General features: G+C 44.1%; 2 protein-coding genes and 1 long non-coding RNA gene across 3 annotated transcripts in view; 2 read left to right on the forward strand and 1 right to left on the reverse strand.

Annotated features, from left to right (window-relative positions):
- The window catches only part of SOS1 (SOS Ras/Rac guanine nucleotide exchange factor 1), a 93,171-nt gene extending 84,621 nt beyond the window's left edge, over positions 1-8,550 (forward strand). The window contains exons 21-22 of the mRNA XM_074949761.1: positions 2,078-2,196; positions 3,713-8,550. Of these exons, the coding sequence (XP_074805862.1) occupies positions 2,078-2,196; positions 3,713-4,207 (614 nt within the window). The 3' untranslated portion in view covers positions 4,208-8,550. The remainder of the gene's footprint in view (positions 1-2,077; positions 2,197-3,712) is intronic.
- Positions 8,551-10,210: 1,660 nt separating this feature from the next.
- The window catches only part of LOC141985541 (uncharacterized), a 38,502-nt gene continuing 21,812 nt past the window's right edge, over positions 10,211-26,900 (forward strand). The window contains exons 1-2 of the long non-coding RNA XR_012638955.1: positions 10,211-10,337; positions 13,192-13,318. This is a non-coding gene — a long non-coding RNA (uncharacterized LOC141985541). The remainder of the gene's footprint in view (positions 10,338-13,191; positions 13,319-26,900) is intronic.
- The window catches only part of ARHGEF33 (Rho guanine nucleotide exchange factor 33), a 47,601-nt gene continuing 36,731 nt past the window's right edge, over positions 16,031-26,900 (reverse strand). The window contains exons 14-16 of the mRNA XM_074949764.1: positions 26,431-26,595; positions 23,301-24,039; positions 16,031-20,906 (exon numbers count right to left, since the gene is read on the reverse strand). Of these exons, the coding sequence (XP_074805865.1) occupies positions 20,769-20,906; positions 23,301-24,039; positions 26,431-26,595 (1,042 nt within the window). The 3' untranslated portion in view covers positions 16,031-20,768. The remainder of the gene's footprint in view (positions 20,907-23,300; positions 24,040-26,430; positions 26,596-26,900) is intronic.

Here is a 26,900-nt window from a genome sequence, read left to right on the forward strand (position 1 = left end):
TCTCAATGCATTTTTACTTAGATTACTATTATCTTTTAAAAAAAGAAAAGGAGTACTTGTGGCACCTTAGAGACTAACAAATTTATTTGAGCATAAGCTTTCATGAGCTACAGCTCACTTCATCGGATGCATGCAGGTATTTTCCACTGCATGCATCCGATGAAGTGAGCTGTAGCTCACGAAAGCTTATGGTCAAATAAATTTGTTAGCCTCTAAGGTGCCACAAGTACTCCTTTTCTTTTTGCGGATACAGACTAACATGGCGGCTACTCTGAAACCTGTTGTTATCTTTAAGTTTATTTTTAAGTGAGAGATTGGATAGGTTAGGAATCTTGCTCATAAGTCATTCCGTGTTCTCTTCCATATTCTGCAAGAGCAGAATGTGGAAAGGGCCGCATCTAGGGCACCACGTATTTCATGATTCTGCAGCAATGGAATTTGCTGCCAAACCACTCCTTGATGCAGAATTGTGCTCCAGAATCTAAACTTCCATTTTAAAAAATTACGGCCCAGATGGAAAGTTTGTGGTGAATTCAGCATCAGGGTTTTGCAGTTGGGACGCAGGCTGACTGGTAATCTGTTATTGGACAATGAGGATAAAAATTAATTTACCTCTGCTGCCTAATTCATAGGGAGGCAGTGTGGTGTAGTGGATGGAGCACTGGACTGGGACTTGGAAGACCTGACTTCTGGTCCCAGCTTGGCCACTGATTTGCTGGGGTGACCTTGGACAAGTCACTTCTCCTCCCTGTGCCTCAGTTTCCCTCTATGCAAAATGGGTATAATGATACTGACCTTCATGGTAAAGCACTTTGAGATCTGCTGATGAAAAGCACTAGATCAGTGGTTCTCAACCAGAAGTATACATACCGCTGAGGGTACACAGGAGTCTTCCAGGGGATACATCAACTCATCTAGATATTTGCCTAGTTTTACAGCAGGCTATGTAAAAAGCACTAGCGAAGTCAGTACAAACTAAAATTTCATACAGACAAAATGAAAAAGTAAACAGTTTTTCAGTAATAGTTTGCTGTGATGTATTTGTATTTTTATGTGATTTTGTAAGCAAGTAGTTTTTAAGTGGAGGTGAAACTTGTTACGCAAGACAAATCAGACTCCTGAAACAGGTACAGTAGTCTAGAAAGGTTGAGAACCACTGCACTCGATAAGAGCTTAGAAGTATTATGATACCAGACCTGCCTAAATGTTCTCAAGAAAAATGTAGAGTTAAAAAACATAAAGTTTGCATGAAATTGAATAATATTTTCACACAATTCCCCCCTCCATCAGTTATTCCTAGACACACACATACATCAGTTCCCTCTCTCACTGTTCATTCATTACCAGGCAAAGATGGCTAGTCATTCTGTAGTGCACTTATTATTATTAATACCTAGTTTTAGAGCAGTTTTCATCAGTATACCTCAGAATACTTTACAAAGGGGAGAAATATCACCAGCCCCATTTTCAGCTTAATATAACAGGAGCACAGGGAGGTGAAGTGACTTGCCCACGGCAAAAGCCATTCAGCTGGCCAATTTCAGAGCTGGGAATAGAACCCAGATCTCCTCTGAGTTCCATTCCAGTGCCCTGTCTGCTGGGCTGTCCTGTCCACTGAGTCACACTGCCTCCCATAAAATAAGATGTTTCTGCATCACTGAGACGCCCCATAGGTTGCAGGGTCACATCTACCCTTACAATGCTGGAGTTACGCCAGCACCTCCAGCCATCACCTGTATTTTTTGGTAGTGAGAGTTCAGAGGAAGGAGAAGTTGACAGAGAGCCAGAGAGAGGACCATAACATAGCAATGCAAGTTGTTCTGGAGCCAGAACTAGAAGACTCTATATTTCGTAGGTAGCTTCCTTATGTAAAACTAAAGTATCTCCATACTTTACAGCTGTTCTTTTATGAGCAAGACAAAGACATGATGATGATGTGCTGAATTATCTCCCTTGCATTCGTATTTCAGTAAAAGCAAATTGTTGCTAATTAAGTAGTCATTAAAAGCAATCAGAACAAATAAAGGGCAGATAAAGTACATCATGTTGAAGGTTTTTGTTTTTAAATATCCATCAGGATCTGCATCTGTGTCGTCCATAAGCTTTACCAAAATCTCTGATGAAACTTCTGGTCCTCCTCCTGTTCCTCCACGGAGACGACCAGAGTCTGCCCCAGCAGAATCATCGCCTTCAAAGGTGAGAAATGTGTGGGCATTCAGGATGAAATTCAATATGGATGAACGCAAAGTACTCCACTTAGGAAGGAATAATCAGTTGGACAAATACAAAATGGGAAATAACTGCCTAGGAAGGAGTACTGCAGAAAAGGATCTGGGTGTTATAGTGGATCACAAACTAAATATGGGTCAACTGTGTAACACTGTTACAAAAAAACCTAACCTCATTGTGGGATGTGTTAGCAGGAGTATTGTAAGCAAAACATGAGAAGTAATTCTTCCTCTTTATTCGGCACTGACAAGGCCTCAGCTGGAGTATTGTGTCCAATTCTGGGCACCACACTTCAGGAAAGAGGTGGACAAAATGGAGAAAGTCCAGAGAAGATCAACAAAAATGATCAAAGGTCTAGAAAACCTGACCTATGAAGAAAGACTGAAAAAATTGGGCTTGTTTTGTCTGGAGAGGAGAAAGGGGAGGGAAATGATAAGTCTTCAAGTACATAAAAGATTGTGACAACGAGGAGGGTGATAAATGGTTCTCCTTAACCTCTGGGGATAGGACAAGCAGCAACGGGCTTAAATTGCAGCAAAGGAGGTTTAAGGTTGGACATTAGGAAAACTTCCTAACTGCCAGGGAACAGATTCCCTAGGAGGTTACCTAACCCATTCTTTCCCTCTTTTGACTTGCATTCCTTCCCTCTTGTTGTCAGTATTAATTGTGTTGAGTATCTGGTCATCATTAACCCTTTTAGTGACGCCTGAAGTAAAATAAGCATAAAACGCTTCAACTTTCTTGATACCATCGGTTATTAGTTCTCCTCTCCCGCTAAATAGAGGACTTATGCTTTCCTTTCTTTTGCTCCTGATGTATTTAAAGAACCTCTTCTCATTGCCTTTTATGTCCCTTGCTAGATGTAACTTATTTTGTGCCTTAGCCTTTCTGATTTTGTCATACAGTATTCTATAATGCCCTTAGCTGGCAATGGCGTACGGTATGCTATAGTTCCGTTGGCTGTCGGGGGGACTCGTGCTTCTGAGTCACGTAGGTAATTTTGAAGATCCCACCCTTTATTCTTTCTTCAGGGCAGAACATCATTCATTCCCTTTCCTATTAGACAGTATCTGCCTCTCTCTTCCCTCTCATTCTCCAGAGGGTAAAAGCCTTTGGATTTTACTCATTCCTGGGTCTCTTGCTACAAGAGGTGCCCCAGCTGAGCTGGTATCAGCTTAGAAACTCTGCAGCACAAGACCACTATGCCTCCTGCAGCCTCCAGTACTTCCTCCCCTGTCCCCCACTGCCCTGTATCTTCATTCTCTCTCAGCCTGGGTCCTCTCTCCCCTGCCCCCTCCGATTGTTTAACACTTGTTGGCTGTGTCTTGTCTTTAATTGGACATTAAGTGTGTTGAGGCAGGGATTGAGTCTTTGAACATATTCATATAACATGTAGCACAACCAGGGCCCTGATCCTGATTGAGGCATTGGGGCTATCATAATACAGATGATAACCCTTGAATTAAATGTTTGTATACTTCAGATTACTTCTGCGCATCTGGACAGTCCACCAGCAATTCCTCCTCGACAACCAACATCAAAAGTCTATTCGCCAAGATACTCCGTGCCAGACCGGACCTCCATATCTGATCCTCCTGAAAGCCCTCCTGTATTACCACCACGAGAACCTGTGCGAACTCCTGATGTTTTCTCTAGTTCACCACTACACCTCCAGCCACCGCCCTTAGGTAGAAAAAGTGAACTTGGCAATACCTTTTTCCCAAACAGTCCCTCCCCATTTACTCCCCCACCCCCTCAAACACCTTCTCCACATGTAGCACGGAGGCATCTGCCCTCCCCTCCTTTGATACCGCAGGACGTGGACCTCCATTCTGTTGAGGGGCCACCTGTCCCTCCACGACAAAGCACTTCTCAACATATCCCAAAGCTTCCTCCAAAAACTTACAAACGGGAGCACACCCATCCATCGATGCACCGAGACGGACCACCCTTGTTGGAGAACGCCCACTCCTCCTGAATTGTACTTTGTGCTGGGAGTTGCATTTTCTTGGCACTACGTCTGTTGCTGGCAATGGATGCACTGAACCTGCTGGCGCCAAGGAGTTTGGATGCATACTCCACGCATGAAACCCTGTGCTAGGTTGGGAATGCAGTGTACAGAAACGGAATTGCAGCAGCAGACGTGATCAGCTGATCAACTCGCTGTTCCTATTGTACTATGCAGGATGCTGTTCTAAAGAAAGTGGACAACTGATTGTACCAGAAAACTGACTCAAGGGACTTTTCTGGCCAATAAGCGGAGACCGTGTTTTGTGTAATGATCTCTAATGTCCAGTACGGGAATGGAAAATATAGTCTTGTATCCATCAGTTCTATACAGTAACACAGTTATTAGAATGAAAACATTATGCACTTTTTTAAAAATCTCAAAACAGGGAACTTTATATCCTTCTTAATTTCCTTTTTACTTTACTCCCTGCTTTAAAATACTCTCCTAAAATCATGAAAAGGACTGTGAGGAAGATCTGTGGTACCTAACCATGTTAGAACTAAGGCATAGCACTGTATTGCGGTCCTGTTTACAGATTGTTACAGTGAATAGTATGGGTACCTAGGCTTCACCAAAGAGGTACTTTATTATTATTTTATTAAATATTATGGTGCCAGTTGAAAAAGAAACTATTGCCAGGAAGCATAATGGGTAATTAATGCTTTCTTTAAACAGAGCAGATTAAAGTCTTATGTCATTAAAATGACAACAAAATTTAAAAAAACAGCACTATTGTCTGAAATATTCTACTACATTTAGAAGACTGTTAATCTATGCTAGGTTATATCACATTCTTGTTAAGGTTTACTGATAATCCATTTCATGGCTTGTAACTATTCTTCTTTAATCATGCCATGAAAACAGTCACTTGTGAAAAGGGGCACTCACTGGCCATCTTCCATAGTTATTGTCATGTTTTACTAACCATAGATTAATCAGCATACGTAGAATTGCCTTGCATTTGCATAAATCATGTGTATATAGTGAATGTTGCATAAATATGCTTGCATATTGTTTTTAATTTAATTGAAATAAAGATACACATTTGTTTGGCTGACATACGTTAAATTATTACATGGACAAATGTACAATTCAGTTTTTCAGTTAAAAACACTGATAAGGGGATAAAAGCACATATTGTGGTACACATTTTTTCATCATTCAGTATATGTATTTTAGTAATAAAGAACAGTCTAAAGAGAAATCAGGTTTTGGCATGTGAAACAAAGTGTAGTTAGAATGACAAAGCTGGGTTATTCTCAAAGTGAATTACTGTACATGGTTTTTAAATTTCCAAGACATGTATGTAGTTTGTTATAGAATTTCAAACTGTCTTAAAAATTATTAATCTTTACAGTAGCTCTTTACTATGTCAGAAATGTACATGACAGAACATTTATCTGCATAAATATCATGACATGGATTATCCATAAACCTGTGTACTACTCTTCTGATTCTAACCAATACTGTGACAGTAATGCATGCCAGTTATTGAAGAAAAGAAGCTTTATTAATCTCCTCTACCATAATGTTTGTGAAGTGTGCAGTATCTCATCTTTATTAAGACTCATGGGTCGTAGTAAAATTATATCATGTTTCCTGTTGGATAAAATCAAAATACATTTCAGCAACCCAGAACACCATGTCCTTAGAGACAGTTTTAGTAGAGTGAATCATGATGGAAATCTATTATTTTAGTAACTTTCTACAATGCCATTAGAGTAGTGGAATATGCACCATGATACTACAGTTTGGTCTTTACATTTCAGAAAGTGTTTTGATTTCATCAGCATTAAGCAGCATATTTTGTCATAGCCAAACGTTGAGAATTTGTCAGTTGTATCTTTGTGTATATCTTTAACATTTCTATTTTGAAACATGTTTTCCTGCCCCCTCCCCCACCAAAAAATGTACCTTTTTCCTTTATAACTAAGATTTATAAACTTGGCTTCAGAGGAGGACATTCTTACATATGTACTTTATATAATCCTATCCTACAAGAAATGTAAGTGAAGTTCCCAGTTCTTCAAATCTAACCAAGAGTAATGAATACCCTTGGTGCAATGTCTTAGAAGTTGCTGACTTTCCAGGAGAAAGCCAGGGAGCTCTCCAATGTTAGTCAGATGTTCAGAACCCACATCGCTTGTCCTCTACACCCAAAACCATGGTCCCTGTCATCACCAAGGCAGGCTAGATAGGTAGAATGGCCTAGTGGATAGGGCACTACAGTGGTGTGGCGCGGACCTGTGTTCGGTTCCTGGCCCAGCCCCAGCCTTCCTGTGTGCACTAAGGCAAGTCATTTAATATTCTCTGTGCCTCAGTTCCCCATTTGCAAAATACTGCTAATACCTCCCTACTTTACAGTGGGGTTGAGGATAAAAATCTGTAGAAGTTGATTAGACTCTCTGGTGATGAGGATCATATAAAAACCTAGATTAAATTCCTTCGGAGCTCAGCAACACCTGCTCACTCATCCACTATTTACCAGCGTACGGCACACCTCCAATGTGCTGCCTGAACCTCAAAGTGTGAAAACCCAGTACCAGAAATCAGATCCCTGTGTCTAGGAGGAGAACGTTGAACACAACTGCTGAGCCACTGGCCTCTCTCAGAACTTGTCAATTTTATTTGTATTTTCAAGAAATAACTTTTTTTTTATAAAATGGAAGAATTTCACATTTGGACAAGTTTGCATTGGTTACTGATTATGGGGGTTAGAGCAAATATCCCTGAATACTGGCAGGGAAAATGGCATCATTTTTATTGTTCATATTGCCAGATTGTTGATAAAATGATCTTGAATAATAGCATGGAATAATGAAACATGTTAAGCCAACAACTAGCTAAATGGATTTCTGTCTTACTGCCGACCCCAGATTTAAAGTCTGACACTGCTCACAAGTCAGAACTGTACTGTTGCAGAGTATTGGTTTTCAGCTATTGGGTGCTTGCATGGGGCAGGGGCATAGGAGAAATTAAGTCCATTAATGAGACATGAAAGTGCAATATTTGAGCAATGTTTAAAGTCTCTCCCTAAAGTCTCTCTGATTTAGAGTGTAGTGCAGCAGTATAGGATAAAGAGAAATCCAATCTTTTTCTTTTTTTCCCCAGAAGTGAAAACTGGGTGTTAAAAAGAAAAGTTCTCCATGCGTAGTTTGTAAATGTTAGCTTTTCAGATGCCGAAAACTTCATTATAAGTTTAACTTGAAATAAAGTGCAAGGAAAAATTATTTAACACGTGGTTGTTAGGCAAGGAATTACTGTCGTCATGGTACTCAACAACCCAGGCATGATTTTGCAGTGTCTGTTTGGAGAGAATTTTGTCCTTGCTTCAGAATCAATACCATGAAATCATTGAGAATGCTCCCATAAACTGAAACCACTTTGTGTGTTCTCTCTTGCATTTGTTTCTAAATTCTTGCTTAACCATCATTTTTTAAAAAAGAAACTGAGAGGTCTGTGCCCCCAACACAAATCAGATTATGCCTTTACACTCTCGCGCGTTTGTTTATCATAATTTCTGTTGTATCGTTTGTTGCTTTTATGCAGACCGAATCTTAAATCAGGCTTTTCTTACCAGTAAACTCCAGTATCACTCAGTTGGGACCCTATCCAAAACTTACTGAAATTAGTGGGAGTCTTTCCATTGTCTTTAGCAGGCTGTGGATCAGGCCCTTTGTGTTCTTTTGAAAGATGTTCTATTTTCCTGTATTCAGGGAAGTGTTTCTTTTGTACCACTAGGGCTATTCAGATGAACCGGCTCTGCCACAGTTCCTGTAGCAGAGCTAATGCTTGGCGATAGAAATGCCAGTTCTTTCTGCTCGTGGTGTTGTCTTATCCTAGCATAGCACATCTCGTACGCAGCCTTCCATGTTCGTAGCGGTCGTGCATTGAGACTCCACGAGGAAAACTCCCCCTCATTCATCAATGTCTGTTTTCATAACAATGTTCCTTAATACTGAGTTGCTGGGATCAGTGTACTTGGCCTGTGGTATGTAAAAATCACACTTTGGTTTCCCTCTCAAAATTCATACTGGTGTCAGCGATCAGGGAGGGTCTTGCTGAAAAATGCATTTTTAAAGCAGAAAGAAAAATGGCAGCTTCTTAGGTCTTTCTCTTTGCACACCCTATGTCACCCTTTGAATGGTCATTTCAATGGTGTTTGATATGTGGGCTGCAGTCATCTTAGCGCTATTAGTTAAGGAAAGAAACATATGGCCCAATACACTTACAAAGCCAAAAGCACCTTGTAATTTGGTTTGTAAATTTCATGCCTTATTTTCCATTAAAAAAAAAAAACAAAACAAAAACCAACACCTTAAAGTGCATTTTTCTGTCAACTGTGAGCAAATTTCTCTTTTGCCTTTAATGAAAAATTGTGCATTAAGTAGCCAATTGCTGCAAAATCAAGTGAACAAAGGATAAGGTTGCATTTGACTCTGTAACAAACAAACATGATGTCATGCACCAGATGACTGAAAGGTTGAAGGGGGGCGGGGGAGGAAGTCCTGTGCCAGATGCATGCCAGTTTTAGTAGCTGCCAAATGTGCCTTTTTATTAAGAACATCTGTAATTTTTTTTCAGAACAAGGTAAATTGTGTGGACAGAGAGGTTCTTTTGGACAAATTTGTTTGGTTCGCTTACTAGAGAACACGCCTGTTTCTGTTTGTCAGAGTAAATTGTACAAATTTTAAGTTTTGATAAGTTTGTGTGTTGTGGTATATATGTGTGTTTGCCTTTGTTTAATGGCATGGTTATTTGCTAAAATGATTAAATGTCAAAAAGCGATGTCAGTCCGACCCAAATGTAAGAATAAAGCAGTAATCTTTAACTGGCACGTCTTATGACCTGTGTACCTAACCATGTCTGTAGGTGATCTTTGTATGCTTTGTCTGCAATGATATTCAGATTGCATTTAAAGTGAAAATTAATAGTGGCTGTTATTTTTCGGCATTAAAAAGATATGTTGTAAAAATAAAAATGCCTTACATATCCCATAAGTGTACACTTTTGCATATGTAAGATAGGATGAACATCTCACTAGTCTGACACAGTGTTTGTGAAAGATTAATGCTGTGCATCACATTAAGGACATTTGTCCGTCTTTTGTAGAGTTATATGTAATCATTTCAGTAATTTGCGAACTGGGCACATGATAGCCCTCTGATGGAAGCTTTGCAGAGGAGTGGAGAAGCATGCAAAATACACTTTATGGCAGAAACAGTGAACTCATTTGTAATGTTTTACAACTGCAGCAATTGCAGGACTGGTATTATATTTGGTTTCTCTCGTTCTGCAGCTTTCCATTTTAACTTCCTATTTTAAAGGACTGATAACTCAGGTATAAAAATTCACTCTATGCTGAAATTTAATGCATGGATTCCTATATAATTTTGTAGAGAGAGGGCCTAAATCTGTCTCGATGCTGAACTAGATCAGAGTAGATCACTGGTCAATTCTGTCTTAATATTGTTTGTCTAACAGCCAGAACTATGTGCTTGGAAGGAAGTGTACACCGCCCTGTCCCCCAAATTAGAACGTGCTGAATAACAACAATTCATGAAAAACATTCAGGGGGATGGGGGGATAGGCCAAAACTCAAAAATATTCAAAACCAAGCAAACAAAAAAAAAGTCTCACCCATAATGGGCAATTCTGTAATCACTTGCCCATGGGAGAAGATTCTAGTCACTTCCAATTAGTGGTGGGACACTAACTTCCTCTGATCCGTGTATGTGAGACACATTTAAAAAAAGATTTCTAAAATGTGTACAGAACAGTCACTGAAGTCTGAAAGAAGAGGGAGAAAGTAAAGCAGAATCTCTTTCAGCTTCTTTCAAATAATAATTAAAAATCCACTGTCCACCAAACATACAGTATAGTCAGTGGCAGTGCACTGGGTGAAATCTGACCTGAAGCTCGAACTACTCCATGTTCATTCAGTCTTTTGTGTCTCCAGTGAAACAGCCGGCATGGGTGCCACTTGGGATGTGAACTCCTGTCTGCTGAAGAGCTGGCCTGACCCCTTCAAACGTACAGGACACAGAACAGCTGTCATATGGTTTTAATCGGACTGACTTGATTTGGATTTTAGGTGGTAAGTGGCTTTGTATCCTATAGCAAATCCACTCAGATATTCAAGATTGGGATGGCTATATGTTTCAATCACTTGGGACATGTCAGTCAGCTGAGTGCTTTGCTACCCCTTAGTAATGAGGGTCACAGGCCCCTGGGTGTGTTGGGGATTTGAGAAGGAGTTTGCAGTTCAGGTTTTGGGGATGTGGAACCCATCCATCTATTAATGCGTTGATGTAGCATCCCTGTGCTAATTCCTGGCTTTTTAGTTGCTCTAACACTAGGGTGCCATGAGCTGCCGCATGACCTGCCCACCACGTTCCCAGACAGTTGTCTCTTCTGCCAGGTCTCCATGGGAGGAGATGCCATTGAGGGGCAAGGAGCTGAGTTTGGAATCAGTCTGGTCTCCTCTGGGATCAGCTTTGGGATCTGCTGCTGAGAACTTTCACTCTGCACCTGGGTTGTCCGAACCTGGTGCTTGTAAGTGGGCAGTATCCCTGAGAAGCAAAGTGGCCTTGGTCAATCCACGGATGGATCAGGGTCTGTGGGACAGCCAGGTCCTCGCCTGTTATTGGCCCTGTAAATTAGGACACAGGTTTTGAAGTCAGTCCAGAAACAATCTGGCAGCCACTGGAAGCTGGAGCGCGCTGATGTGAAACACCTTCATGCTGGCCTTATTGCTCTTTAAGTGGCCGGCTTTGTAATAATTTAGTGGTAGCTTCCATGTATTGGGTACATTCAACCTCAGCTAGCGTGAGTTGCGGCATTCTGACCTGGGGGGTGACGAATGCATGGAGCCTAGTGGCCTGGTGCTCCCTGCACAGCCACCGCTGGGCCTGTTGATCTGAATGGACAGTGTTTGGGTTACAAAGCACAGCGCGGAGGTTCCGCTGATGTGTCTGTCACAAAACGAGACGCATTAGTGTGTGCGCGTTCCAAGCCCCAAGCAGAAGACTGCAGCCTGGAGTAAGCAGCAGTGACTCCCATGGAAGCCTTTGGGCCAAATGAGGCGGTGATGTAAATGGTGCCAACAGTTACACCTCAAAATGGGTGTAAATGGCAAAGTCATGTCACTTGCATACCCGTGGCAATCGATGGCTGTGTTAAATGCGTGCAGCCTACATACTGAAAGGACAGGCCAAGAACAGGCACTGTTCCATTAGGAAGTGGGTGTGCTGCCTTATGCTAATTCCTTTTCATGCTACTCCTTCATCTTGTAAATTACACTCCTTTCCCATACCAGCCAGGACGATGCTACTTAATGACTCACGCCTCCCCCCTTTATAACCAGTGTACGGCCACTGCAATCGGTTTGTCACAATTTACGGTGCCACTGGATTTGAGCCGAAGTCCCCTGTGCCTCTAGTGTTCTGAGTGCAGGACCGTGCGCCACGGGGGTCTGTCTCTTAACAGTGACTCCTCTTGTCCCCACTCTGCTCTTCCTCCTGTGCATTAATCCCAGATTACTGGTCTACCCATGAAATCCATGACCCTACATTCCTTCCCCCCTGCTCTTCCCCGCCACCCTCCCCTCTCCTACACACACACACCACATTTGTCACCATGTGCAGGCTTTTCTGACATGCACAACTCCCTTGGGACTTTTGCATATAAAAATGGGAAGCCCCAGTATATTGTGAAGCGGATGAACGTGGTGATGAAAATGCTTTTGCATTATGTATTTGCATCGCCCAAAGTGCAAAAATATTTTGCTCTCCAATTCCTGAGAACCTAATCAGAGCCACTGCCCAAGAGCAGGGAAGTATGAAATATGCCCATCTTACAATACAGTAAAAAAAAAAAAAAAAATCCATTTAACCAGACCCCAGTTAAATGACCCTTTCCGTGATGCCCCCGGGTTGATTCTGTTGTCTTCCTGGCTCTCTGGGCTGCTCAGATCTAGAATGCCATGGGGAGCTACCAGCTTGCTGAAGACAAATGTGGTAGGATGGCTTCATGTGCCCCAGTCCCAGCTGAAGAGCAGGCCAGATAGCTCCTCCACTGTCCCTGTGCTCCTGCAGGGCAGCTTCTACTGAGGCAGCTGATGGTGGCTACTGGGCTGGAGCGACCTTCTGAGCTGATCCAGTCTGGCAAAGCCTCTCTTCCTATCCTGTGAAGGAGGCCAAGCCACCCTCACCAAAGCCACCTGCCAAAAGAGGCGCTATCTGCTGGCTTCATCAAGGCCAGATAGTGTTGGGGCTCTCAAAGCTAGCCAGCTATCACCCTTTAAGTGCAGGGAGGTGAGCTGATGCCCCAAATTAAATGACCCCCGCCATGTAGCTACAGGTTTCTGGTGGCCCCTGAAGGTGAACAGGTGGTGTTGAATCACCAGTGCTATGGGAACTGTGAAAGGGAAACCCCTAGCTGTAGCTCACGAAAGCTTATGCTCAAATAAATTGGTTAGTCTCTAAGGTGCCACAAGTACTCCTTTCCCTTAGGGTGAATGTTTGAGAGACGCTTTGCTGGAGGGGATGAATTGTATGCAACCGTAGCTCCGCCCCTGTGGGTGCTGGGCTCTTCTGTGCCCAGACTGCATTAGGGCAGCTCCTTTCCAAGAAGGGAGAGACAGCAACTCCATCCCCTCTGACTAGGGGTGCAAGCTTATTCTTCCCTTTTGCTCCTGACTTCCTTAATGTCAGTTTGCTTCTGGCTGGGGCAGCCTGCCCCATGTGCCCCATAGCCAGCGGTCAGTGCAAAAAACCAGCAGTGCTTTCCAGTCATTAGGATTATTTAAAAGCAAAGTTTATTTGTCACAGAAAGGAAACTAGGCTAGAGTGCAGCTGTCTCAAAGCAAACGCTGGGCCTTAGCCTGTGAGACGCAGGGTGAGCAAGCCAAGGGTCTGAGCACCCCCACACATTTTGGTTACATTTTGCAGACATGGAGCCAATACCACGCGGAATCTGTGACGTTTCCAAGGACACTGCAAAACGGGACAAGAAGTGATCTAGGAGCGGAAACATACCATCCACCAGTTCTATTAATTTCCAAGCTCGCTAAAAACGGTAAGTATTTTACAGGGAAACAAGTGTCCACATTTCCCAGGGTGCTCTCAGCTGCTCCCATCTGCCAGCTTTGCCATTCTGAGAGTACCTCCCCCTCTCTTGACCCAGGAGATATTACTGGGGGCTCCCTCCTTTCCCAGGTTTCTGCCAGTGCCTGCTCCTTGGTGCTCTCAAGGGATGTAAGAGCAGCTTAGTACTATGGAGGGGAAAGGCCTATTCATGCAGGAGACCTAAAGGCACAAGCAGCAGATCTCTTGGTAATGGCACTGTGTTACATCCCTGATGCAGTTTAAAATCCTAGGTCAATATTCCTCCGCTGTGCGGTGTCCGTCCCCCTCCCCCACCCCACTCACCCAGCTAAAGGTGTCTCCCCATCCATCCACTCCCTACACGGCTGGGCAGATAGTCTCTAAACAAAAGGGTGTCAGGTCCCAGTGACATTGCCATTGGGGTGTTACACACAGGGTGGCCATCACAGGGAACTGAAAAAAGAGGCCAAGTCCTTCTTACTACAGCTAAAAATGAGGACAAAACCTCAATTAAAAAATATTTCATAGAAAGCATTGCATGAACCTTCAATTATTGTCTACTTCTTGTATTTTTTTCCCCCCGGCATGGCGGCCTCTAATAGCATCTTATTGTTGAGGAATACTGGAAACTTGGTTTTGAACTCAGCATTTTCAAAACTGCAGTAACTCTGTCGTTTGGTTTTCACTGTGTCCATGTCCAGTCAATTACTCTCATCTTGCTGGTGCAATTCATTAACAAAACTACCCTTTCAGTGTATGCATTGCTACATGAAAGGGAAAGTAGGTAAGAACTGATTTTATTCAAATTCTTGAAGTTTACACATCTATTTGGCTTTGTCATCTTGAAAATCTTGAGGTATTTCTCATTAGCAATTGTACAGTCTTGAAATTTAGGAGATGACATGACTTCTTTGATTGTACACAATTTTTCATCCATAACTTATCCATGTCCATAACGATCAGTTTTGCAGACTTCAACAGCATCTGTAAATTCTTCAAAAGAAAACTTTTGCCAATGATGAGACAGACAGTTTCTTGTGCACATTATTTTCAGTGAGGTCAGATCTGGTTTGTAAATACTTTTGAGCTCAGTGATTAAAAAGGCAGAAAATCTGTTTCGCACAATTCCTTCATTCACTTTCATTGAGATTCTCCAGTTTGGAGTTCAGAAAGTAACTATACAATTTGCAATTTATACTGCATTCTAGTTTCTTGTGGACACCAGTTCAAACAATGAAGTTAGTGTGAACGAGTTTGACTCCAGAGCTTCAATACTGTCCGAATTTTTAGAGCCTGACTCAAGAAGAAACAGTACAATTCAGCAATTTCATTCTTATTTCCTTAGTCTCCAAAACTATCCCAGATTACTTTAGGGCATTCGTCTTCCCCCAAAGATTGAAAGTAACTTGCAAGCCCATTCTAACACATTGCCAGTCAGTCAATAGTAGGTACAAGGACAGCTCAGGTGTGACTACATAACATAACATAGACTTATAGACTATTCTACCCCAGCAAATTTGCAAAACTCTGCCAGTTATTGAACACTTGGTGAGCGAATGCTAAAATGGCTGTAAACGTTTAAACTAGGTTTTCTACAGCAATGTTTCGTTTGGTCGTTGCAAATCGTGTGTTGACATCGTGGTAGCAAGAAGGTCACTGTTACTCTTTCAGTTTTGGAAAACACTTAAATTTAGAATAATTAACACACATTGTCTCCTTGTGTGCTGACATGTTCGATCATTTTAGTTCAAAGTTGTCAATCCTATTGCCTGCATTAGTAGCGAATGCTCAGGAAGTTTCATGACAGTCTTTGTAAAAATCTAAGAAACAATAATTAATGCCAGTAATACAATGGAAATACCTTAAAACAAGCGAGGAGCATTTCATGGAACCTTTGTTGGAGGCGTCAGTGGCCATCAGATAACAAATGTAGTTCTTTTAGCAATTTTGGACTCACTGAAAATAGTTCTATTCACTTTGCTGTGCAATCCACACTTAGATAAGAGTGGTGGAGCTTGACTACATGAAATGTTTGGTGCGTTCTGCTGAAGGAACTCTGTTGTCAAGGGTAGGCCATAAACTTTTTTTAAAAGTTTGGAATGTTTGGACCTTTTGTGTTTGATTTCTGTTTAGTAGTTTCAACATTTTGTATTACAGGACCTTTCCCACAAACTGAAACAATAATGTCACACTTACAATAGCGGCAAGATGCAGTGTTCTCTCCTTTCCTACTTCTTTCAATGAATTTAAATTCTTTTTCCCAGGTGGCTGAGAAACTACTTTTTCTTTTCAACATGCTGATTCCCATGATGATCACAAATTTTACATTCAGCAATCCTTCCTGTTACTTGCAAGAGCAAGATTCATGGAGCGATGGGATCAGAAGGAACTCTGTCAGATGGGTGGGGATTGTGAGCAGTAGGACCACCTCACAACATATATGAAGTATAGTGCACCAGTGCAGTATAAAATGAGTGTTATCAGAGGCATTGGTTGAGGTATTGTAAATCCACAGGAGCACTATTCTGTTTCACATGCAAACTCTTTTAATCGCCTGACAACCCCAGGCATTTCCAAATGGAAAAAAGCAAGAGGAGAGGTTTTGTTCTCAAGAAAACCGTGTGGAACATCACAATGGCTAGCATGTTCACAAGGCAAGCATCAGATTGACAGAGAGATGGTACAGTTGCTTCTAATGCAAACTGCTTACTGGAAAAAAGTTTTAGGGTGTGTTGTGATAGTTGTTAAGCTTCTTGCTGAACATGATTCGTATTTAGAGGAAGGGAGGAAGTTACCAACTCTCCTCAGAACAGAAATGATCTAGGTATTCTTCAAGCATCACCAAAATTGACCCATTTCTAAGTGAGCCCATGAAACGCTATGGAAACAAAGGGAAAGGTCACCCATCCGAGCCGTCAAAACCAATCTGTGATGAGTTCATTGAGCTAATGAAACATAAGGTTTTGGAATTCATTGTCCCTGAAGTCAAACAGGTGAAATACTTCTCTTTGGCAGTACACTGAAGTCCTGACATCACTCATGTTAATCAGTTATCTGTCATCTTACAATACTGCTCACGTGGTGCTCATATGAGCATTTCATTGGGTTTCTACCAATTGAAAGCCACACGGTCAAGTCGCTCCTCCAGACAGTGATGGTTTTTACTGGACACAAACAATATTGCTATTGAAAACTGCAGAGGTCAGTCATCCGATAACACAAGTAACATCTGGCATTGGCCGCTGTCAGAAGACAGGAGGATACTGAGCTAGATGGATCCTTGGTCAGACCCAGTATAGCTGTTCTTTCCATGTCTGGAAAGTATGATGGTCTTCAAGCTCAGATCAAAAACTAAGCCCACTAGCTGTGTATGTGCCATGCACAGCTTATTTTCTGAACATGGTTGGACCTTGCAGCATTGATTCTTGCTTGGAAGCCATAAACTTTTTAAGTTTTTTGCAGAAACTTTTTTTTAATGCAGCATCACCCAGGCAATGGCAGCTTCTATGCAACAATGTTGTCAAGTGTGAGCAAAGAACTCTTTGCCCTAAAAACCATTTCAAAGACAAGATGGTCCTGTCATGCTGAATCTTGTAAAACAATTGTACTAGACTATGAAGGCATTCAGCATTGTTTGAAAGAAACAATACACAATGTCAAGGAAAACGGTAAACCTGGGAGAGGCACAATAGTTGTACAAGGAAATGTGCTAACTGCAGTTATGAGTATCTTATAGACTGTGATACTAGCAAGGTTTGAAAACACTAGTCTGTTTCAAAAGCCAGGTCTGGATCTTGTTGCTGTTCATTTGCTGACTTTCTTGCAAAAGTCTGTCACAAGGTTACAGTCTCAATTTTGACAATTTTTGAGACAAGCAAAAAACTGGGACGTGATAAGTCCTACAGAATACAAATGTACGGTAAAACAAAAATTTCCTGATGGTAAAAGTGACATTACAAGACCAAAGGAAATGAGAAGTTGAATGTTTTTATGTTATCCTCAATAAACTAAGTTCGGAACTAAAAAGAAGTGAATGTTATGCTGAACTATCTGCAAAATTTGGCTTCCTTATTTTTCTTGAACAAGTATGAAGTGAAGAAGAAATGCACACATGCACTCAGGCATTGCTCAGAACTTACCCGAATGATCTAGAGTCTGGTCCTTTTGTGGAAATGTTTTATTTTTCAGCATTTATAAGATACTGTGACATGCAGGATAAGAGTGCTACTGGAATCAAATTTGTGCATGATCTGAGTAGCGTCTTCCTGAAGATCTTCATTGTGTTGAGACTATATTTGACTGTAGCCATTGCCAACTGTAAAGCAGAGCAGTAGTTCTCTAAGCTTGCCTTAATCCAAAAAAATCATCTTTGGTCAACTACAGGAGAAATGAAGCTTAATGCTCTTGCTATCATGCCAATTGAATGGGATTTACTTTGCACACTGTCATCTGAGAACACAATAACTAAATTTGCAGCTCTTAAAGCTCACAAGATGTCATTTTAAACTCGCAACATTTTCATTTGACTCAATGTTTTATGTTTTTATGTTTATCCAGGAAATATATAACCTGTTCATTCTTTGATTTTCTTTTTGTGTGTATTCAGTATCATACGTGACTTGTTGATTGTCATAAGATAATACTTTTTTGCTCTCATTAGTACTGGGAGGCCTCCAAAAAACATTAGCCCTGCCCTCCAATCTCCTTAATCCAGCCTGTGTTCCAAAGGGCTCTCTTCTCCCTCTACAGCTTTTGCTGGATAATCCCATCCAAACACAAAACTGTCATCTCTGTGCCAATGACTCTCAGATCTACCTCTCTCCTTTAGACTGCCTCCTTCTGTCCAAACTAAAATCTGGTCCAGTCTCTCTGACATCTCCTCACAGATGTGCAGCCACCAGCTGAAGCTAAACTTGGCTAAAACTTACCTAATTTCCCCCCCGAATACCCTCTTTCCTACTTCCTTTCTCAATCACTGTGGACAGCGCCACCATCTTGCCTGTTACTAAGGCCTGCAATAGGGTGTCATCTTGAACTCGGATCTCTCTCTAAATCTTCACATCCAGGCTGTCTAAATCTTGCAGATTCCTGCTTCACAACAACTCTTAAGATACAGCCTTTCCTGTGCATCCACACAGCTAGAACTCATCCAAGTTCTCATCATCTCACATCTTCATTAATGCAACATCCTTCCCTCTGGCCTTGACTAATGTCATCTTGTCCCGTTCATACCCACTCTGAATGCTGCTGCGAAGATCAGTGTCTTTGCCCACCACTTTGACCATGTCCCCCCTCTCTTTGCATCCCTTCATTGGCTCCCCCTTTTCTCATGCATCACACACAAGCTACTTGTATTTACTTTCAAGGCCTATCCACACCTACCTCTCATCTCTCATTTGCTATTGAAATGTCAACTCCCACCTCCAATCAGCCCATGACGCCAGTCTCCCTTGCCCACTTGTTGCATTTTCAAACAAGCCCTTCAGTGCTTTCTCCTGTGCTGCCCCTCGCACTGGGGAGGAGCTCCCCATAGACAGCCACAAAGCTACCTCATTGTCCTCCTCAGGGTCTACAAACAACTTGATTCCGTTAGGCAGCTGGTGTGCAGAGACCACTGCTGATCATGCTGATCAGGACTGTTGCACTGTCCTTGTCCTCCACTGTCTGTATCTATCTATTGACTCTTCTCTCATACTTAGATTGTAAACTCTTGGGGGCACGCTGTGTCTTTTTGTTCTGTGTTTGTACAGCCCCGAGCACAATGGGATCCTGGTCCATGATGAGGGTTCCTAGGTGCTATGGCACTACAAATAAATCAAACTATTATTCTACTAATAGAGGGAAAGCTGAGAAGAACTCAACAGGTTTGTCTCCGAGGGGTCATCCTTTCTTTTTCTGTAGCCAGCTTTCAACCGTATCACATTTCAAACACACCAGCCATACAGTGGGGCCCAATCCCAAGGTGACAGTGGAACAGGCCAGGTCACCTTTTAGGTCCATGGCCCCGTTTGTAATTTTGATTGGAGGATTCCAATATACTAGTCAATCTCATCTCCACTGTAAGTACCCAGGGAAATGGCAAGAGATCCACGCAGCCTTATGGTTCTGGGGTTTGGGAGCTCTATTTGTATGTTCTACACCTTTCCTTGCTCTTGTCTATTTAGATTGTAAGCTTGTTGGGGCAGGGAGCTCTGTCTTACTCTGTACAGTACCGCACATAACAAGGTCCAATCCCAGGTGGCCTCCGAGGCGCTAGAGTAACACACATCATAAATAAACTGCTTCCAGAGTTACAGCCCTATGTAAACAACTGCCCTTGCTGCCAAAGCTCAGTACATATTGCATCCAGGAAGGGCACAGATTTCCTTCTGTTCCTTTTTTTCATTTTAACTAAAGGGTATACGGTAACTTTCTGTGTAGCTATCATTTCTGAGGCTAAGGGTTTGCCATGGCATGAGCAGGGGGGGAAATCATAGCTTTGTTATGGGGAAAAAAAAAAAAAAAAGTCCTCACACCTCAAGAAACACTTGTAACTGGTGGTGCATTCCAGGTTAATTCACAAGATACTGCAGAGGCCAGGAAAGGTACGGAGCTTTCACACAGTCACGATTATTAACCACAGTAGCATTGGAAGCCTCAACCAAGATCACGGCCCCATTGTGCCAAGTGCTGCACAGACACACACTGAGACGCAGGCCCCAGGCTGAGTTTTCAGTAGCAAAAAGAAAATAAAAGGGGACCTATAAACTACATATGTGACCAAGTGCCTCGCATAATGGGGCTGTGATCACTAAGGGCTGCCAAAATACAAATATATCCTAAGAATATGGCAGGAAGAGCAACTGTTCCTGCAGCATTGAAAAGATCAGAGGGAGTCATGCAGAATGAAAGTTACAGCAGAACTGCCAGGGACGGTGAAGTTCAGAAAGCCAGGGTCCCAGCCGAAGCTCCACGCTGATCAGAACCTCTCAGCCCTCCAACATCAAGCTGGAAATCCTGTTCAGCCAAGGTCTTCCCGCTTCCAGTCAGGCTGAAAACCTACAAGTGCAGCCTCCCTCGCATGCACTTCCACTTTTGGGCCTCAAAGGAACGTGGCAGGGCAGAGAAAAATGATTGAGAGTGGGACCTGATGGAAAGTTGAGTTTAGGTTTTGGGTGAAGGCTCGGTGGGTTCCTATTGTCACCAAATAAATCTGCCCCACCTCTAACAATCTCAGTTTCAATCCACCTTGCACCCCTCCACTGTTTTAGGGAGAGCAAGCTGCTTTTGTGAGTCAGCAATGGAAAACTCCCCCCTCTTTTCTATTGTGTTGGCCCTGGACCTGGAAGTTGCAGCCCTGGATTGTTTTCTGTCTGCAAGCTCAGGGGAAGAGCTGTAGCAGTTAGAGGAGTTAGATCACTGCCCACCTCCTGCTGGGCTGCTCATTTCTTTTTGAAGAGCTTGCGGAAGGAGCTCCGGAAGCCCCCTTTGGGTTCCTGCCGCGGGTTGTGCTCGCTGAAGGATGTTTGCTCGTTGTCATCCTTCTGGCAGAACCTGGTGTTGTCTTCTGCATGTAGCTCCTAAAATGGAAAAGATGGTTTAACCAGCATTTACAACCTCACCCTTCTCTCTGCAGTGGAGGAAACGGAGGAACCTGACAGCCAGGTCACGTTGAGGAGTCTGGTTTCATAGATTCATAGATTCCAAGGACAGAAAGGACCACTGTGCTCATCTAGTTTTAACTCCTGTATAATACAGGCCATAGAACTTCCCTACATTAATTCCTGTTTGAACTACAGCATATCTATTAGCAAAGCATCCAATCTGATTTAAAAATTGCCAGTGAGGGAGACTACTACAGCCCTTGGTAAGTTGTTCCAGTAGTTAATTACCCTCACGCTTAAAAATTTGAACCTTATTTACACTCTGCACTTGTCTATGTGGGTAGACTGTTCCATCGCTCAGACTTCTGCAGTAGTGATGCCTCTGCACAGCAGTTAATGTGGGGTCTGTAAAGCCAGGAGAACCGAGGAAGAATAATTGAGGGGCAAAAATAACCCTTACACAAAGCGACTGTTTTAAGCCACGTCAGGAAGCTGAACAATGTCCCTGTTACCAACTCCGCCTTTTCATCTGCAAGGATTCAGAATCCCTTCACCAACCATGGGCCAAAGCAGTGCAGGGCTGTGGCACCCCCTACCAGTGGATCCTGCATCGGGCAGGCTCACCGTGTTGGACAGAGGGTGCCTCTGGGGGAGGGCGGATGGTGCCGCTGGCTTTGTCACTCAGTGTATGCGCACCCGCAGGGCACAGCATGAGGTCACCACTCACTGACACAGGGACTGTAACGTAAGTGTGTCAGTGAGGGACTCCTCCCTGAGCCACTGAAGTCCGTTCACAACTGCCCCGAACTTGTCCCCTTTTGCGCCAGCTCCTCCCATTGGTGCTGAGGCAATGATGCTGTAGGGCCCCTTCCTCTAAAGGGTGGTCTGCACGGGGAAGTGATGCTGGAAGGGGGTGAGTTTAAAGTGCTATAGCTACTCCAGAATGAGAGTGGGGAGCTGTTCTGCAATAGCTATCCTAGTCAAGTTCCTCCCATACTCAAGCATTAAGTGCTGATTTCTGCTGATCCCACCCCTTATTGCTAGGCAGGCAGTGACCCCAGAGACCTCCATGACTTTTGATGCCTGCTTAACTAAGCAGTGTGGTCTAGTGGATGAAGCACTGGAGTGGCCACCTGGGGTCTATTTCCAGCTCTGCCACTGGCCTGCTGGGTGACCTTGGGCAAGTCAAGTCACCCCCCGTGCCTCAGTTTCCCTGTCTGTAAAATGGGGACAAGGATCCCACCCTCCTTGGGTGAAGCACTTTTAGATCTACTGATGAGAAGTGCTAGATAAGAGCTAGGGGTAATTATTAACAACTCTGCGCAGGCTGTTCCCCAGGCATTCGGCCCTACCTCAGTCACTTCTCCATCCTCCTCCCCACCGTTTTCTAATCTTCATTGTCTGTGCTTCTGTGCGATCTCTTCAGTGTTTCCAGGGCTCTCCTTGTTCACTCCTCCCCATCCCCTTCCGGGCATTCCCCAGCTCTGCACACAGGCCAACAGTGCCCATCCCTGGAGGATCCTCTCAGAGGGGACAGTTCCACCAAATATGTCCTCCGGGGGGGCGGGGGCGGTACAAGTGCCCCCCCAGGTCTGAATTTACCTCACCCTGTGCCAGTGAGGGTTAGTGCTGTGTCCTGTTCTAAGTCATCACTTTTGTATAAGCTTGTACAAAGCCGGGATTACCACAGCGGAGCCCTGTCCATGTTCAGACACAGGTTAGCACTGCTTCTGGAGACGGAAATCAGGTGCCAGTTGGGCTAGAGCCTGTGGGCCAGATCCTCAGCTGCTGCAATTGGGCTGACTTCAGTGGTGCTGAAATGGTTTACACCTGCTGAGGATCTGGGCCCCCTGGCTTCAGTGGAGCCACAAGGATTTATAGCAGCTGCGGATCGGGCCCTAATGGCATTTGTCTTAATTAATGCAGGCGCTCTTGGCTCTGCCTCTTTTGCCCACCACCAGCAGGCCAACAGGGGTCTGAGCCCTCATTTCAAAGGGCTGTGCTCTGTTGTTAACCTGTTTCCTCCAGCAAGGTGCTTGCTGCAGGGGGCTGCCCAGCACTGAGAAAAGCCTGGATCGTGGGGTCTCAGTGACAGGTGGGAGAAACAAGTTAGACACACAAGAAGGGCCAAATTTTCAAAAGTGGTCTCTGAACCTGCACCCACAAAATTGCATTCACCAAACCTGCATTTGCCCCCTTGCAGCCTGGTATTTGGGTGCAAATTGTGCCCTTCTGCTTCTCACCACCTGATGTATCTGTGCAGGAGAAGGCTATGCATGTGCAAATTTGGAAGCTATTTTGGAAAATTCTCCCTTAAAAGTTTCTCTGACCCTGCTGCAAAATTTTGCTTTTTTATTTTCGCCTCCTTACTTCCAAAAAGCTCTGTTTGTCCCCCAGCCCTCTCGGTGGGGGGAAGTAGCTCCTTTGGGAGCTTCTAGATGATGCAGAAATCAGGTGAGGTTGCATGCTTCTCTCCTGCTTGTGCTGCAACTGGCTACTGCTGCTGCTTCTGGTGCTGTAGAGTCTAGTGCTCATGCCCTCAGTGCTCCTGGGGAACTCCTTCAGGGACCTGCTCAGCTGCTTGCCTTTGCTGTGAAACACCTCCTGTTTGTAAGCACTGCTGCTTTTAGGCAGCGGCTGTGATGAGTGATCTGTCCTGTCTGGTTCCACCGTAAAGCTAACAGGCCTTAAAAAGCAAATATCTAGGCTGGATTCAGAGGAGGCCGGGGAGCAGTTCTCAAAAAGAGCCAGGTTTTGAAAGGTCTCATCCTCGTAGGGACCTGGCAGGGTGAAAACTTCCCCCCCATAGTCCAACTCTTCATAGTTTGGAGCAAAGCTTCTAGCATCCTGCAGCAGCTCCATTGAGGTCCTGACAGATCTCTCGGCATTTCCCATTGGATCGGCTGGGGGAGTTTCATATTCCATCTCTGGGATCGCTTGCAAGGGGATGGACATGGCCTTTAGCTCCTGCTCAGGGAACTGAGACGAAGCGAGGATATTCTCTGGCCTTTCGTGTTTTCTAGCCTCCACTTCCCAGTCCGATGGCTTCCCAGTCTGGATATTCTCCATCATGGCAGGCTGGTTCTTCTTCATCTGTGGCATCAAATGCCTTAAAAAGGAAGGAAGCGGGGGGAGGAAATACAGAAAGAACTGTGATGCAGATGCATTTGGCAAGCCTGGTTCAGCCGCTACCTGAGTCACTCAAGTGCCATTCAATACGGGTGTCGCAAGCATTCTGTATGGTGCAGCAAATGCCAGAAAGCAGCAGGCCTGGACTGGCAAGAGGGAGGAACCAGCTGGTGACTGTACGTGGGTGTCCCAGTGCAGCTAGACCCCAGAGTGATGTAAACCCTGCCATGCCTGCAGGAGCCGTTCCAGTACCTGTGCAGTAACTCTGTGAGCACAGGCTGCTCATCCACTCACACTCAGAGCTAAAGAAAGGCGGAGCTGCAGGTGGGTGGAGGATAGCCCCTGTCCCCTCTCCTGAGAGCAGAGGGGGAGGTCCTACTCTTGTTCAATCTCTTGTGACTCTCCCCTAACTCAGGGGCCATGCCTCACTCTGCCTCTCTCTTTTTCCCTTCCAGGGGTCGGGGAAGACCCTGCCCCTGGTTCCCCCTAGTGTGCTGGAGGGCTGGGCAGAGGCCCCCATGGGGAATTCCAGCTGAATATGTTGGGATTTCCCCTGTGGGTTTCAGGGGTGCGCTCCTCTTGGAGAAGGTGCCTCACAGTCACATCTGGTCAGCATCTCCTGCCAGTATGGAGGCAGGGATGGGAAAAAGTGTGATTCCTAGCTCCGGTGGATGTACATGCGCTAACCCGCTGGAGACAGCACCAAAAAATAGCTGTGCGGCCGCAGTGACAGAGGCAGTGGCTCAGGCTAGCCACCCAAGTACGTACGGTTTTTCCCATCCCAAGAAAAATTGAGATTTAAAAAGATTTTCCCAGCCCAAAACTGGGACAAAAATTTTTGCAAATGGAAAATCCCCATAAATACATACATACATACATACATACATACATAAAAGGGGGGTTTGTGTCAATCAAAATATTTGGTTTCAATAATTTCCAAATGTTGTTTCATTTCAACCTGTTTAAAAATGTGTTGATGTTGTTTGGAACCGGAAAGCTGGGGTTTCGCACTGAGAAGATGTTGAAATGATACATCTGGACCATTTCAAAACCAAATGTTGAGTCCAAAAAAAGTGTCAAAACCCGACGAATCAGCATGTTCCAATGGGAAAAAAAAGGTCAGCGGAAAAGGGCTGAAAGTTCAAAAAGGAGTTAGGCTCTTCAGTTAGTTTTTAGCTCGTAAAATGAAAGTCCGTGGATGGCAGGAGCCTGACTCCCTGTGAACATTCAGCCCCAAATCCCCAACCACCTGAACTGCAAAGCAGGTGGAAGTGTTCCTTGGCAGACAAAGTGGGCTGTCACTGCAATGCACTGGATCATAGCACTCACTTGCTTTTAAACCACACAGCTAAGCACATGGCGATGGATTACTGAAATGCCACAAAACTCTCTCAGGCCATTTGTGGTTTTGCAACAAGGAAAAATGCCTTATTGTGCTTCGGGAAAATCTATCGGAATGAATCCCTAGCGGATCTGGACTGCACAGGCTAGCACGGCAGCCCTGCTCACCCTCTTGGGTCTTTCTTAATGAGTGAATCTTTGGCCTTGGAAACCCAGACCAGCTTTCCAAAAAACTGCATTAAAATGAGAGGTGGACATTTTTCATTCAAAAACTGAAAATGTTATATAAAAATCTGAGACAAACCTTCAAATAAATAAAAAATGGTTCCTTGTCCCAACCTGCGGGATGAAAACCATTTCAGTGCTTTTTACACCAAATATTTAATGGATTTTTAAGGCCAAGACCGGACCATTTTGATCATCCAATCTGACCTCCTGTAGAGAACAGGCCAGAGACCCTCAGCCAGTAAACTCTTCCTCATGCCCTTCCTTCTGTTGGAGCTACAGCAGATCTTCTAGGAAGTCCTTGCTATTTTTCAACAAGCACTGACTAGAACAGAAAAATGGCGGGCTTCCCCACTGCTTTGCGTGCACCTCCGATAACCACCTCTCCCGACCTAGCCTGCTCTTCCTCAGCTGTAGCATATTTTAATCTTTTTGGACAGTCTGGCAGCCATTATTAGCCAACCAGAGTGCAGACATTTGCATAATCATGGAGTTATTTTGCTATAACTCCACTTGGATAATGCAAATCTCTTGACTCTGATTGGCTACTACGATCCCTCTGCTCCTACATCAAGAATTTCCAAGCTGTTTTCCAGGAGACATGTTCCTCTCCCTTCCCCAAGCATTCCCCACCACTCAAACCTGCCCCCAGAATGTACTTCCCCCTGAGAATGCATGAAGAGCTTTATTACCCTGCACGGAGGACCCCCCCCAGGATGGCCATGCTGCAGCAACATGCTTGGCTACTTCTAGTTGTTGGGGCTGTGTGGGGAGGGAAGTGATACCGGCCTGACAATTGGCTTACGTGGCTGCTGTGCTAGAAGAGGGGGCTGCAGGGAACAGCTGCATCACCTCTTCGGAGTGGATCCCGCTGTCTCGGATGGCTGTTGTGCTGGGTGTCTGAGAACCCTCCTGGCTGGCACTGGCACACTGAGAAGCCAGACCTTTGTATAACTTAACCAGGGACGACCTAGGGGAATTGAAATTCATCACCAATCAACAGAACCAGGCAGAAGAGGAGCAAGAGATCAGCAGAAGCAGCACAGTCCGTTATTTTTTAGGGCACATGGCAAGTTTGCTCATTGCTTCAGTAAGAGCCTCATTTGTGAGAAGGGTGACGTCTTTGTGGTTACAGCCCTCATGTGGGACTGGGGAGATCTAGGGTTGATTCCCAGCTCAGCCACAGATTTCCTGCAGGACATCAAGCAACTTACTTAACCCACTGTGCTTCAGCTCCCCTTCTGCTGGGACAATAATTCTGTCTGGTCTATTGAG

Source organism: Natator depressus, chromosome 3 (assembly GCF_965152275.1).
Source record: "Natator depressus isolate rNatDep1 chromosome 3, rNatDep2.hap1, whole genome shotgun sequence".
Classification (NCBI taxonomy): domain Eukaryota; kingdom Metazoa; phylum Chordata; order Testudines; family Cheloniidae; genus Natator; species Natator depressus.